The 12,720-nt window shown below is 61.3% G+C and overlaps 2 protein-coding genes across 2 annotated transcripts; one reads left to right on the forward strand and one right to left on the reverse strand.

The window, feature by feature from the left end:
* The first annotated feature begins 3,218 nt into the window (after window positions 1–3,218).
* Window positions 3,219–4,631, forward strand: LOC136060106 (ammonium transporter Rh type A-like). The gene has a single exon (XM_065754397.1). The coding sequence runs from the start codon at window positions 3,294–3,296 to the stop codon at window positions 4,629–4,631; it is 1,338 nt and encodes a 445-aa protein (XP_065610469.1). The 5' UTR covers window positions 3,219–3,293.
* Window positions 4,632–8,380: 3,749 nt separating this feature from the next.
* On the reverse strand, window positions 8,381–12,496 carry LOC136060179 (uncharacterized). Its single transcript, XM_065754512.1, has 6 exons — window positions 12,367–12,496; window positions 10,948–11,030; window positions 10,079–10,213; window positions 9,871–9,933; window positions 9,643–9,795; window positions 8,381–9,034 (listed from the first exon to the last, which is right to left on the reverse strand). The coding sequence occupies exons 1-6, from the start codon at window positions 12,494–12,496 to the stop codon at window positions 8,903–8,905; spliced, it is 696 nt and encodes a 231-aa protein (XP_065610584.1). The 3' UTR covers window positions 8,381–8,902.
* Window positions 12,497–12,720: the final 224 nt, after the last annotated feature.

Consider the following 12,720-nt stretch of genomic DNA (forward strand, 5'->3'; position numbering starts at 1 on the left):
ACCTATGCTATATGTTTGTGTAGGACCTACACTATGTGTTTTGGTAGGACCTACGCTGGATGTTTAGGTAAGACATACAATATGTTTGGGTAGGACCTATACTGAATGTTTGGGTAGGACCTACACTATGTTTTTGGGTAGGACCTACACTGGGTGTTTAGGTAGGTCATACAACATGTGTTTGTGTAGGACCTACAATATGTGTTTGGGTAGGACTGACAGCGGGTGTATGTTTGGGTAGGGCCTACACTGAATGTTTAGGTAGGGCATACGCTATGTGTTTGTGTAGGACCCACAAAAGCATTTGGGTAAGACCTACATCGAATGTTCGGGTCAGGCCTATACTGAGTGTTTGTTTAGGACCTACAAAGCTGGTAGGAGCAGGAGGAGAACCTTCACAGGCAGCACAACAACAGCTCTTTAGGAAACACGACTTCTGTTGTGTCCATGGGGTGACACCAAGGCTAGGAAGGAGAGCAGGGCAGCCCCCAGCAGCCCACGACCACCACATGGAGCTGAGCATCCCCTGGTGGGCATCCCGGCTCCCTTCACCTCCATGCCAGCCCAATGTCAGCACGATACCACCCCAACACCCCCAGCAGCCCCGGGCTCCCCGGCCATCCTGCACACAGGACCCCATGTCCCCGAGCCCTGCGGTGACACAGACGACGATCAGAACAATCCTCCCGGTCCGCAGCGCCCTGGATGCAGATCCATGTACTTATATGGCCTGCAAGATGCGGTGGGACTATGACCAGCGTCTGGAAATCCAGATATGACTAGATCCCTTCATTAGTAATTTCTTGTACATGACTTTCTAGACCATAGGGATTTGTTAAATTTGCAGGAGTGTTTTCTCACAGTGCCACGGACTGGCTGCTGCCAGCATACATTGGCTCGGATCTGTCAGATCCTGTTGCCTTATATGACCCGCCGTTAATTCCGCTTTTCTTTGTATCCAGCCCTCAGCAGGGAACTCCTCGAGCAGTCTCAGCGTGGATCTTGCTAAAATGGTTCCCCGGCCCTCCTGCCATAAAACAACTGCCCACACAGTGAAAGGGGGAAGCAGGGGGTGGAAGGCAGCGCTCCCTCCCCACCGCCCCGCTCCTCTCCAGATGCTTCCTCCATCCCCGCGCTCCGGTGCCGAAGCGAAACTCATCCTGCGAAACCCATCCTATAAAACCCGTCCCACAAAGCTCATCCCTACAAAACTCATCCTGCAAAATGGGCCCAGAAGGACCAGGTTTTCCCCCACTGCCCCCACACCGCGGGGACAGCGATGTCTCATGGGCACATCCCGCTCCGTGGGTTAATCATTGGCCGCTCCTTGGGGCTGGGGGTGTCAATGGGGCCAGGGGAATTTTCCTCTCCCTGGTGACCTCTTGAAACTCTGCCCTCACTTTATGGGGGCCATAAAGGTTATTTTTTAATCGTGCCCCAGCGGGATCCCCTGTGCTCTGCAGCGGGGTCCTTGGCCTGGGGACAGCTGGTATCACTGCTCTTTGCCCTCATGTAGGTTTGGAGGGTTGGGGTGTGTTGGGGTAAGGTGTCAGGGTGCCGAGTGGCACCACGCTGCCTGCCCTCAGCTTTGCACTTCTGTGAGCCCATGTGCACATCCTAAACCCCCAGCACTGCCTGGGCAAGATTTCCATCTGGAAAGAGAGCACTCACCCAAGGAGCATAGGGCTGAGACTGCAGTTCCCTATCAGCCACCGACAGAGATAAGGAGCCATCACCTCCCTGTACAGCCCCCAGCCCTCTGCTTGCTAAATGCCTGCTTGAGGCCCTCCTTCCCTCCCAGGCAGGTTTTCCTATCAGCATTTTCTCCAGCCCTTAAACATGCCCTGAACCAAAGCACCTATGTCTGTTGCAAGGATTCGCTGTGCCATTGGAAACTCCAAACCAAAACCCATGGGGTGGATGACGTTGCAATGGGCTATGAGTGAGGGGTCAGCTGTGCTGAAACCACTTTTCTTCCCTTTTTTTTATCAGTGAGAAGGACAGGGCATCCCCTCTGCCCCATGGCACAGAGGGAGGGAGGAGATGGGAGCAGGAGGAGCCCCACAGCCACCCCTCTCTGCTATGGAGCACCCTGCTGCACGTCCCAGCCCCTCATCAACCACCAGCACATGGGGACATCAGGTCAATCCCATGCACCCTCAGGGTCCCCGCAGCATCCATTCCCTGCCCTGACCACATGGAAAAGATGAGCCTGAGCCTTCAGCGCTGAGGATGGAGCCCTCCCTGGTCCCACAAACCCTCCTAAAGGATGCCCTTTATTTTGCATCCCGAGGTGGCTCAGCACAACGCAACCCCATCTCCGTGCCCGAAGGCGCTCCCTCCAACGCACCTCCTCCTATCGACGTTGCCCTGATTTCCAGCATCGTTGTGTTGAAAAATGGCAGGGAAGGGTTTGGCAACGCGGCCGCGCGCGGATTATTCAACAATTGTTTCCCATTTTGCGCCCTCGCCTGCCTCATCCTCCAGTAACAATGACGAAGAGCGGCGCGGAGCCAGCGCCCGCGGCAGGGGTGTTGAGATCAGGGACAGCACAAAAATATCTTCTCTCTGGAACAAATATTTACCAACCCTTCTGCCTTTTGTTCTTGTGGTTCTCATATTTTTTTTCCAGACATTCACTGGCAAAATGTCACATTAAACAGCAACCCAGAAACTTCGGGGTAGCTGCTTGGCTGCTCTGGGCTTTGTTTTTCTCGCGCGCTAATTGTTAATGAATTTCCAGCCATTCATGCCAACACAAACCTGTGAGAAAAAGATCTCTGCGGCCTGATTTGGGGGCTTTATGGGGCATGGTGAACGTTGGGCAACGCGTGCGTGGTCCCAAAGCCACGGTGAGCCTGGAGCTGTCCCCATCCAGGCAGAGCCGGCAGCGCTCGGCCACGTCCCGCTGCATACCCGCAGTGGGAGACCCTCCCAGCACTGGTACTGCTGATGGGTCCTGGCTCCGGGGATGCAGAGTGTGGAAAGTGGGTGTATGTCAGCCTATGGGCTGCTCTGCTGCCCCACAGCAGCTGCCCTTTGTTCTCTTCAAGACCCGAAAAAGCCTCGCCTCCACTTTTTATGGTGGCCACACAGGAGCGCAGGGGTCATTTGTTGCGCTGAAAGAAGTGGAGGGAGGGGGTGTAGAGAGAAAAAGCCTCCCGGTCCATCAGCTCCTATTTCCTGTTAAAAATTAACCACAGCCATAAAATCCCCAACACAAGGCAGAGTGCAGCTCAGCACCAGCTCCTGCGTTGCTGTGCCACAGCCACCACCCCGTCCCCACCTTGGGGATGGCATTGCCACCTTTATCCAGCACCCGCTGCCTGCTGCCCCTCTCACTGGGGCTGTTCCAGGCTGCCCTGCTGCTCTTCTTCGCCCTCTGCGTCACCTATGATGAGCACTCAGCTTCACCCACAAACCCAGAGGACGCCGAGCGTGCGGCCAAGCAGCTCCACAGCACCTTCCCCTTCTTCCAGGACATCCAGGTGATGCTGGTGGTGGGGCTGGGGATGCTGCTGGCTTTCCTGCCCCGCTACGGGCTCAGTGCACTGACCCACAACTTCCTCCTGCTCAACGTCTCGGCGCAGTGGGCTTTGGTGCTGCAGGGTCTTCTGCACCGCCTGCAGCATGGCAAAGCACTGCTGGGGCTCCGCAGCATGCTCAGCGCTGAGTTCGCCGCCGTCACCGTGCTCATCTCAGCGGGAGCCGTGCTGGGCAGGACGAGCCCCTGCCAGCTGCTGGCCATGGCCCTGTGTGAAGTGCCCGTCTACGTGGCCAGCGAGTGGCTCATCGTCACACGGTTGGGTGTCCTCGACGTGGGTGGCACCATCACCATCCACATCTTCGCCTGTTACTTCGGCCTCGGCGTGTCCAAAGTGCTGTTTGGGAATGAAAAGCCAAAGGTGCACCCTAAAGAGACCCCAACGCCGCGCTCCGACCTCCTGGCCCTGCTGGGTGCACTCATCCTCTGGGTGTTCTGGCCCAGCTTTGTGGCTGTGCTGTGCCAACCAGGGGACACCCAGCACCGCGCCATCCTGCACACCCTCCTGGCGCTGAGTGGCAGTGCCATCACCACCGTGCTGATCTCCATCCTGCTGGAGAGTGACGGCAAGCTGAGCGCAGCCCACCTGCAGAATGGCAGCCTGGCGGGCGGCGTGGCCATCGGCGTGGTGGCCGACATGCACATCCCTCCAGCAGCCGCCCTGGCTCTGGGCAGCCTCTCCTCGCTGCTGTGCATCCTCGGCTTCCAATTCCTCACCCCACTCCTGGCAAAGAAGCTGGCGCTGCAGGACCACTGCGGGATCCACAACCTGCACGGGTTGCCCGGCGTCCTCGGCGCAGTGGCCAGCATTGTGGCTGCTTTGGTGGCCCCCGGGGATGGCAGTGATACAGGAGGGCACAGGCAGGCATGGTGGCAAGCAGCTGGGCTGGCAGTGGCCCTCGGTGGCTCGCTGCTCGCAGGGATGCTGGTGGGTGCTGCGCTGCGCCTGCCCTGCCTGGCCCCGCCGCCTGAGCCGCTGTGCTTTGAGGATGCGCTGTACTTTAAGCTCAAGGAGTGGGTGGAGAACCCTCCAGTGCCGGGCAGCAGCACCGAGGGAGCCCCTCTGGCCATGAAGGAGTGCGTGTAGGCACCAAGGCTGTGATGCTGTAGGCCATTTCCAGTGCAGAATGCACAGCTCTGGCTGCTGAGGATGCTCCGTTGCAGCACCCTTTTGCCCACACCCACCTCGAGGCTGCAAACCTCTGCCTGCATACAGTGCCAGGAGCTGAGTGCACATCCCTGTGGATTCAGTCCCACAGCCCCACGGATGAGGCTTTATGTCTGTGGATGTTTCTTCCCTATATGCCAACACAGGATGGCCGACATCCCCGTGCTGCCCTGGGCTTCCCCACCACATCACTGCTGCAGGGCTGGAAGCAGTGGTGGTGGATGAGATGGCCACAAGTGAGAGACTGCAGAGGGATTTCACACACTACAGTGCCCTGGATAACCCAGACGCCACCAGGGCTCCCTGGATAAACTGCACACGGTCCTGCCTGTCCTTATGGCCAGCACTGCACAGAGAGGTGCTCAGACAGAGCTGGTTGCAGGAAGGACCCACAAGCTCTAGAACTCTCTCCACACCCCGACACCATGGCTGGGAGAGCAGAAGACAGTGTGAGGGCCCCTGGATGAAGAGCAGAGGCCCCACGCAGCCCGGCCCCACTGCCACCCCACTGAGGACAAAGGCTGCGGTCCCTTGACAGCAGGCAGCACGGGGCCGCATCCTGCCAGGGGAGAGCTGTGATTCACAGCCCCCTCTCCATCTCCATGAGTCACCATGCCCCTGCTCCATCATTGCCACAGAGACCACATCACGAGCTCCCAGAGGGGGTAAAGGCAGTGAAAAGCCCCCAAAGCACCCGCTGCACGGGTGGGAGCTCTGGGCACAGAGGGACCCCACTCTGAGCCCCACAGCTTGGGGCTGCATCCCCGCTGCCTCGCGCAGCCCCAGGCAGAGCCGACACCAAGAGCGAAGCTGGGGAATTCGCCCTCCAATAATCACAACCAGGCTCGGCAGCCCGGGCGGGTTTGGTTAATTGTTAGAATAAAATATTGTTCAGTTCTGACAAAGGAATCCTGCCCCGCAGCCCAGCGCAGCAGAACAATGGGCCCTGGCGGAGGGTGCTGTGGGCAGAGCAGCAGGGACAGGGGCCTGAGCGCAGCCACAGTGCCCCAGCAGCACCAACACGGCCTCGTGGAGGTGTGCGTGGTGGGGACACGGAGCAGAGCCTGCTCCCCTCCTGCCAGCCAGCCCCCATTGTACATCGAAGGCTGCTGGGGCCTGAGCTGCCCCACGGAGCTGTGATGCCATCAGGGTCTGGAGCTGCTGCTACTCCCACTGAGCATCCCGCTCTGCTGGCATCCCGCTGCATGGCTCCGGCTCCAGCAGGGATGTGAAGGAGGGTGCATGGGTCTGGCAGCTCTGGAGGGTTCAGCTACTGCCTTGGGAAACAGCTGTGTGAGAATCACACGCACACACGTGAACAGGCATGAAGACGTGTGTGTGCATGCATGCATATCCACACACACACACACAGCCCCACAGCTACAGACCCACAGCTCATCACAGGCAGCAGCACGGTGGTGCGCAGCACAGGCCCCCCTCTGCTCCCCGTTGGGGTTTGCATGTTTTCCCTGTTCAGCCTCTTTGCAAACGCAGCTCTGAGCTGCTTCCCAGCACCCCAGGCCCATCCCAGCGGGGCTGCACCTCCTGCAGAGCACTCAGCACCGCAGGCACTGCTCCACCAACACAGCCAGGCTGCATCCAGCACCCATGGGGCTGCACAGCGTGCTGGGGAGAAGGCAACGTGGGCACCCGGAGCCATGCCCACCACTTGGTGGCACGTCCCACCACGAGCCCAATCTGGTCGGCAGATGCCTTCCAAAGCAGCCTGGGAAGCAATTGGGGGGGGAGAGGGTTCTGCCCTTCCCCACTGCGGGACCCCAGGGTTTGCTCTCATGGTTCCCAGCACTGTGCTCCTTTGGGGGCCACAGCACCCCCAGCCCAGTGCCCACCCACAGTCTCCATACGGGATCAAGGCTCCTGGAGCTGCTACCCCACAGTCACGGGTGCCATCACCCACCTGGGCCACGGCACGGCTCCGTGGGGCCCCGCTCCCCGCTGTCCCCATCCCCTGGGACCCGCTGTCCCGCAGCCGGAGCCGGGCAGAGCCGCTGCTGGGTGTGCCGCCCCGAGCCCGGCTCTCCTCCACCACCGCCTCTCTCTCCAAAGGATGGAGCAGTAAAATATTAACCAGAGCCCCTAGCGTTTATCACACCGTAAATCTGGGCTTTCAACAGCTTTACGATGCTGCGGGGAGATGGGAGAGAACAAAACGCTCTTCTTCTTTGTCAGACACAGGCTGCGTGTGCCAGTGCCCCCAGCGCTCACTCCGTGCCCATATGGGGCTGACAGCCCCATCTCCAGCCCCATATCCCCCGCCCCTCTCGCACTGCAGCTGAGCACCGGGGCAGGGCGTAGGATCCCCGATCTCCGGAGATCGGGGCCGTTGCGTTCCCAGGATGGGAATGGCTCTGCTCCATCCCAGCAGCACTTCGCTGGGACGCAGCGCTGCAAAAGGGGCGAAACGTGACCCCTGGGCTCGGCTCTGCGCCGATGGACCGGCTGGGTGTGCCTGCCAGCTCCCAGGGCTCGGGCTGCAGCACGCTGATCCCGGCACAGAGCAGCCGTCCCCGCAGCCCCAACGCGCTGAGCCCGCTCCCTGGGGCTCCGATTGCAAAACAAGAGGCGAAGGGAGGAAGCGGTGATTGCGCTGTTTGCAAAGCGCTGCGGCTGCAGCTGGGAAGGCGATCACCGCCGGGGCATGCACACACCTGTGGGACATCGCGACACGTGGGTGCGTGGGCACAGCCAGCTCCGTGCACGCGTCCCAGCGCGGCATCTTCTCCCGCACGGTGCGTGTCACGTCCTTACCCTGCGCGCAGCGAGGCGGAGGTTGGAGCGGTGCCGACAGGATGCCAAGCGCCTGGCACCGGGCAGGGGCCGCAGGGAGGGGAGGGCTGCAGGGCGGCAGCGGCTGCTGGAGCCACATCAGAGCAGCCCCCCCCCTCCCTGTCGTCCCCCCCCTCTTCCCCTCCCCCCCTCGTCCCCGTCCCGCGAGCAGCCGGCAGCGTGTGGTGCTGCCCTCGAAGGAAATGCGCTCACTCCCATGTGCTGCACACTTGGGCTTGCCTCGCTGCTATTTTTATGTGACTTTTCAGGCCCGTTTCCTTTTTCCGGCTGTTTTGCTGTGATTCCACCGGCGCTCCGACCTCGCTTTTCCCCCTCCCTCCCTTAAGCCTCTTCCTTCACTCTTTCCTTCCTTTCCATGCACTCATTCCTGCCGCCGCTCCGGGCTCCCTGTCCCCGCCCCCCCCCCCCAAAAAAAAAAAAGGCAGAGACGGCACCAAGACCATCGGTGCCGCTCCGGTGTCACCTCCCATCGTCACCCCGAGGAAAACGACGCAGCACCGCACGCACCCACCCCACCCCACCCCCCTTCCTCCAGCGGCAGGGTTACCTCGAAGGGCAATCCCGAAGGCTGGACCCCCATCTCGCATCCCCTCACCCCCTTCAACACGCACGTACCGCCGGCTCGCAGCCCGCTGCTGCCACCTCGCGTCCCGCACCGCTGTCCGGGACAGAGAAGGGTTGGGGAAACTGAGGCAGAGAGGGCAGCTCCGTCCCCGTGCCGCAGTGAGGCCGGGGAAGCCACGCACCCACGCGAAGCTCGGGGCTGCAGAGCCAGGAGGGGATTTATTTCTGGTCTCGCACAGCCCATACCCCACCAAGGGAGGGGGCACAGCCCTTAGGGCTGCACTTCACCCCTATGGGTCCCTCCCAGCCGTGCTCATACTGACCCTCTGCTCCCCTGACGTTTATCCCACTGCTCCCCCGGGTCCCCATCACACAGCCAGGGGCCAAGGGCAGCTCTCCAAACCCCAGAGCCACGCACACTGGGGACATCCCTCTACCCACGGGTACGCAGCACTCCAGTGCCAGCAGAACACTCATTCCAGCAGGTCACGTCGTCCTCTTTCTTCCCAGGAAAGCAGCAGGTGTCCCCACAAGGCAACAGAGTGAGGGGATGCAGGGCAAGGGGCAGCACAGAAAACACTGCATCCCATTTTTTCTGCACTTTTCCCCCTTTCCTTCTTCCCGAGCTTGTGGGGTTGTGCCCCACACATGGTCCCTGGGTACCATAAGGGCCAGGAGGATGAACTCAATCCAGGCACCTGCCCATATGTGCTGACCCAGCTGCGGGCTTCGATTCACCCCAGGGTTTGATGCAGGATGCCAGCAGCCATGATCCCAGAGCACTGCCCCAGATGCAGGACGAGGCGTTGGGGCGTCCCCTATGAGTCCCGGGGGACCACGTGCAGCACGTTGAGCTTCTCCCAGCACGTGGCCAACCTCTGTGCCTTCCGTGTGATCTCCTTCAGCTGCTGCCTCCTGCGGTGCGGCGGCGGTGGGGGGCGTGGGGGGCTCTGCTGGGGGGTTTGGGAGTCAGGCATGGGGACAACAGCCACCATCACACCACCCAGCGCCAGGGGAGGATGATGCCAGGTTGAGGGATGCAGGATGAGGCACACAAACCACCCACGGGCACAGAGAGGATGAACCTTACGGAGAGCTCAGGCAGAGCAGAGCAAAGCATCCCTGCAGCTCCCACACCGTGGCACGTCCCCATGCAGGGCAGCAGGTGGCTCCCAGCACCACGCTGACACGCACCCAGCATTAACCCGAGCTGATTCCAGCAGGGATGCGACCCCGGCACCTCTCCAGGCAGAGCCGGGAGCACCGCGGGGCTTCCCTGCTGGTTCGTGAGTTCTCAGTGCTAGGAGACCTTCCCCTTCTGGAGTTTCCCCAGCAGAGCCCAGATCGATGCTTCGGGTTCACATCACGGGTTTTGCCCACGAGCACAGGAGTAAAGCACCCACCCAGCAGGACCACTTGCTGGGTGCAGCCTCCAGCCCAAGGCCGGGCAGGTGGAAGCACTCGGGGTTGTGCCCGTAGCATAAACCCAGCGCAGCCCTTCACCCTCGGAGCTGCTGCAGGGCAAACTGGGATGATGAGGAAGGGGTAAAGCTCTCACCTTGCCCATCCGCCGGCAGTTCTCCCTGAGCACAAACTCGGTGTCTCGGACCACCTTCCACACGGCCGCCTCCTCGGGGCCCCGCAGTGCCCCGCCCGCCACGTCCCGCAGGGACATGCTGATGTTGTAGATGGACTGCAGGATCCTCTGCTCCTGGGAGGGAGAATGGAGAGCAGGAAGGGGGGCTCGATGGTTCAGCCCACGATGTGCCCCAGCCCCGGAGCCCACCTTGTCAGAGCGGCACACAGACCCGGCCCGGCTGCTCCTCTCTGCCGACCCGCTCAGGTTTTTCTGCAGAAATCAAGCAGTGGATGCATCAGGCAGCACGAAGCACCGCTGCACTCCACGTGGGGCAGGAGTCCTGCACCGAACACCGCGTTGCGCTTGAAGTCCCTTCCAACCCAAACTGTTCTGGGATCCCCCTGACCCCGCTCACCAGGTTCTGGATCTCGTGGAAGATGACGGCGCGGTACTGCCGCAGGATCCTGGCGATGCTGCACCTCCAGCCCCTGCCCAGCACGGCTGCGAGCAGCAGCAGCAGCACGGCACAGGAGAGGGCCCTGGGGAGAAGCTGTGCAGGGAAGAGCTCAGCGTCAGCCATGGGAGAGCTCAGGGACACCCAGCAGACTCGTCCCCTCTTTTACAAGTGCAGCATGCAGGAGGGAGAACGACCACATCCTCCCTGCAAAGCCATCGCCCCCTGCAGCAGTTGCTCTGCTCTCAGCCCTCTTCACAACCCCACTGCAGTGCCAGCAGCCAGGCACACAGCACAGGGGTGTGGGAGCTCTGTGCATCCATAGGGCCTGTCCCCACTCTGTCTCCCCCACCCCATTTCCCCACTGCCAATGGGAGCTGAAAGGGACATACCTTGAGGCAGGGTGGGGCTTCCCTAACAACAAACCTCTGCAGCTCAAAGCAAACAGCTCCAGGCTGCTTGGGAAGATACTCCCTGCCATTCCACAAAGCCCAGAACAGCCTCACTGCTCACAGCCTTCCCAGCAGAGCGGGGAAACCCAAACGCCAACACCTGAGCTCAGCAGGAACCGTGCACCCGGACACTGTGGGATGAGCTCAGGTGCTTTGAAGGAAAGTTGAAGGAAAGCCAGCGCAGCCTCAGATGACCTGGACCAAGGATATTTGAGCAGCAGGGTGAGGATGGGAAGCGCCGTGCACGCTCAGCATCTGCCATGAAAGAATGTCAGTGGCCCTGCTTCCCTAAGCACCACTATGGGATGGCACAGTGTTTGGGGTCCATCATGGCAGCAGGCATTGCTACCTGCCCCTGTCTGCAGCAGAAACCCCCACCCTCCCCAGCTTTCCCCCAGCTCTGGGAGTCAGGTCTGAGCAGGCAGAGAGCAGCTCAGTGCCCTTCAAACACAGCCCCCGTGCTGCAGCCAAAGCACACACAGCACAGAGGGTTCCGTCTGCAGCTCAGGGCTTGGGTTTCCCTTTTTGCTTTCTGGATCTCCACACCAGGTGCTACTCAATGAAGAAACCCTCCATGTTTCCACTCCTGAAACCTACACCTGCTCCTGGCTACGAAGGCCAAATGAGCCCATCCCACCCCCACGCTACCAAAGCTCAGCAGAGGCAGCACAATGCAATGCAATGTGCAAACCCAGCACGGTGCAAGGCTGCAAACCTACAGACAGCAGTGCACAGAGCTCGGGGTGTAACTCCTTGGGGACATGAAGGAGAATGCTGCTTCCACGAGGACGGCCTGACCAAAGTTCAAAGCTGCTCGTGTCAGGAAGCTTCTGCCGCCAGGAAGACAAGGCCACGTAATTTTGCTCAAGCCATTAAGCCAGCAATCACTTCCCTGAAGTGCCTTATTAAACAACTGGGACCAAATTCCAGGAGAAAGCGTGGCATCTACAGCATTTCCAGGCAGCCCATTCTTGGGCACGGGGGGTTCCAAGAGCTCAGAGAGCAGCAGGACAGGAACCAAGAGGCCTCTGTGGGTGCTTCCCACTGCCCACGCAGCAGCAAAGGGTGCTGCTTCCCTCCCTTCTGCACGGGGAAAACATATCTGGCTGCTGATCTGGGGTTATTCCTTCTCCCTTCGGTGCCAGGAGGGCCAGCACTGCCCACATGCCGGGTTGCTCCCTTCCTGCAGGAGGGAAACGCAGGGAGCACGGCTGCGGGACAGAGCTAATCTCACCTCTTCCCCAGCTCTAATCCTCCAACAAACACACTGAGATAAGGGAAATCACCATCAGTGATACAGCAGCTCCGGGTGCCACTCGCGCTACCCCAGCAGCACAAAGTCACCGCGGTCCCCGGGCGCCTCCAGCCCAAGGGACCCCGGCCCGTCCTCTCCGAAGGGGCCCCACGCAGGACCGGCCCCACGTCCAGCCCCGCCAGGTCCAAGCCGCAGCCCAGCCCCGGCCGGACCAGCCCTCCCAGCCAGCTCCACGCCCTCCCGGCCGGTCCAGCCCCGAGCTCCATCCCGAGCGGACCCGTGCAGCAGGGCCGGACCCACCCCATCCCAACCAGCCCAAGCCCCTTCTCTTTGCCTGCACAACCCCATCCTGACCACCCCAAGCCCCTTCCGCCCCGATCCCTATCCCAGCTGCTCCAAACCCTATCCCAACCGTACCCCCACACTTCCCAAACCTCACCCCAAGCGCTTTGAGTCCCATATCCCATCCCAGCCCCTTGTGCCCCAAAGCCCAGCAACAGGAGGGGGCTCCAGCCCATCGCCCCTCGGAGCAACGCACTCACCATGGAGCCCCGCAGGCGCTGGGGGGGCCCCCAGGTTGGCCCCACGTCGCGTCCCGCTCCGCCAGGGCTGGCGGTTTGAACTTGGCTCCACGCACGGGGCTGCGGTGGGAGGGGACGGGCCCGGCCCCATGCCGCGGGGGGAGCGTCGCGGCCACAGCACCGCCAGCCCAGCCCCGGGCTCCCCGCTGCCGCCCCCCGCACGCAGCCCACGGACCCTCGCGTGGCACAGCGTGGGGAAGCAGGGCAAGGGTAGGAAGCGGCCCCGGGCTCCAGGCAGAGCTGTTGGCACCGAGAGATCGCGGCTGTGAGCTCAGGGTCCGGGAGGCTGCCGTGCCCCAAAAGGCCCCGAGCAGG

The sequence above is a fragment of the Cyrtonyx montezumae genome, unplaced genomic scaffold, assembly GCF_038088225.1.
Source record: "Cyrtonyx montezumae isolate F1298 unplaced genomic scaffold, pur_monq_1.0 scaffold_9, whole genome shotgun sequence".
NCBI classification, from domain to species: Eukaryota; Metazoa; Chordata; class Aves; order Galliformes; family Odontophoridae; genus Cyrtonyx; species Cyrtonyx montezumae.

What these genes read in the sequence shown, in the direction of transcription:
- LOC136060106 (XM_065754397.1), top strand. Translation starts at nt 3,294, where the DNA reads ATGGCATTGCCACCTTTATCCAGCACCCGCTGCCTGCTGCCCCTCTCA.
- LOC136060179 (XM_065754512.1), bottom strand. Translation starts at nt 12,496, where the DNA reads ATGGGGCCGGGCCCGTCCCCTCCCACCGCAGCCCCGTGCGTGGAGCCA. An exon ending in CTGGGGGAAAGCTGGGGAGG is followed by an intron (nt 10,214 to 10,947) that starts GTGGGGGTTTCT and finishes TTCCCTGCACAG; the next exon opens with CTTCTCCCCAGGGCCCTCTC. An exon ending in TCCACGAGATCCAGAACCTG is followed by an intron (nt 9,934 to 10,078) that starts GTGAGCGGGGTC and finishes TGATTTCTGCAG; the next exon opens with AAAAACCTGAGCGGGTCGGC.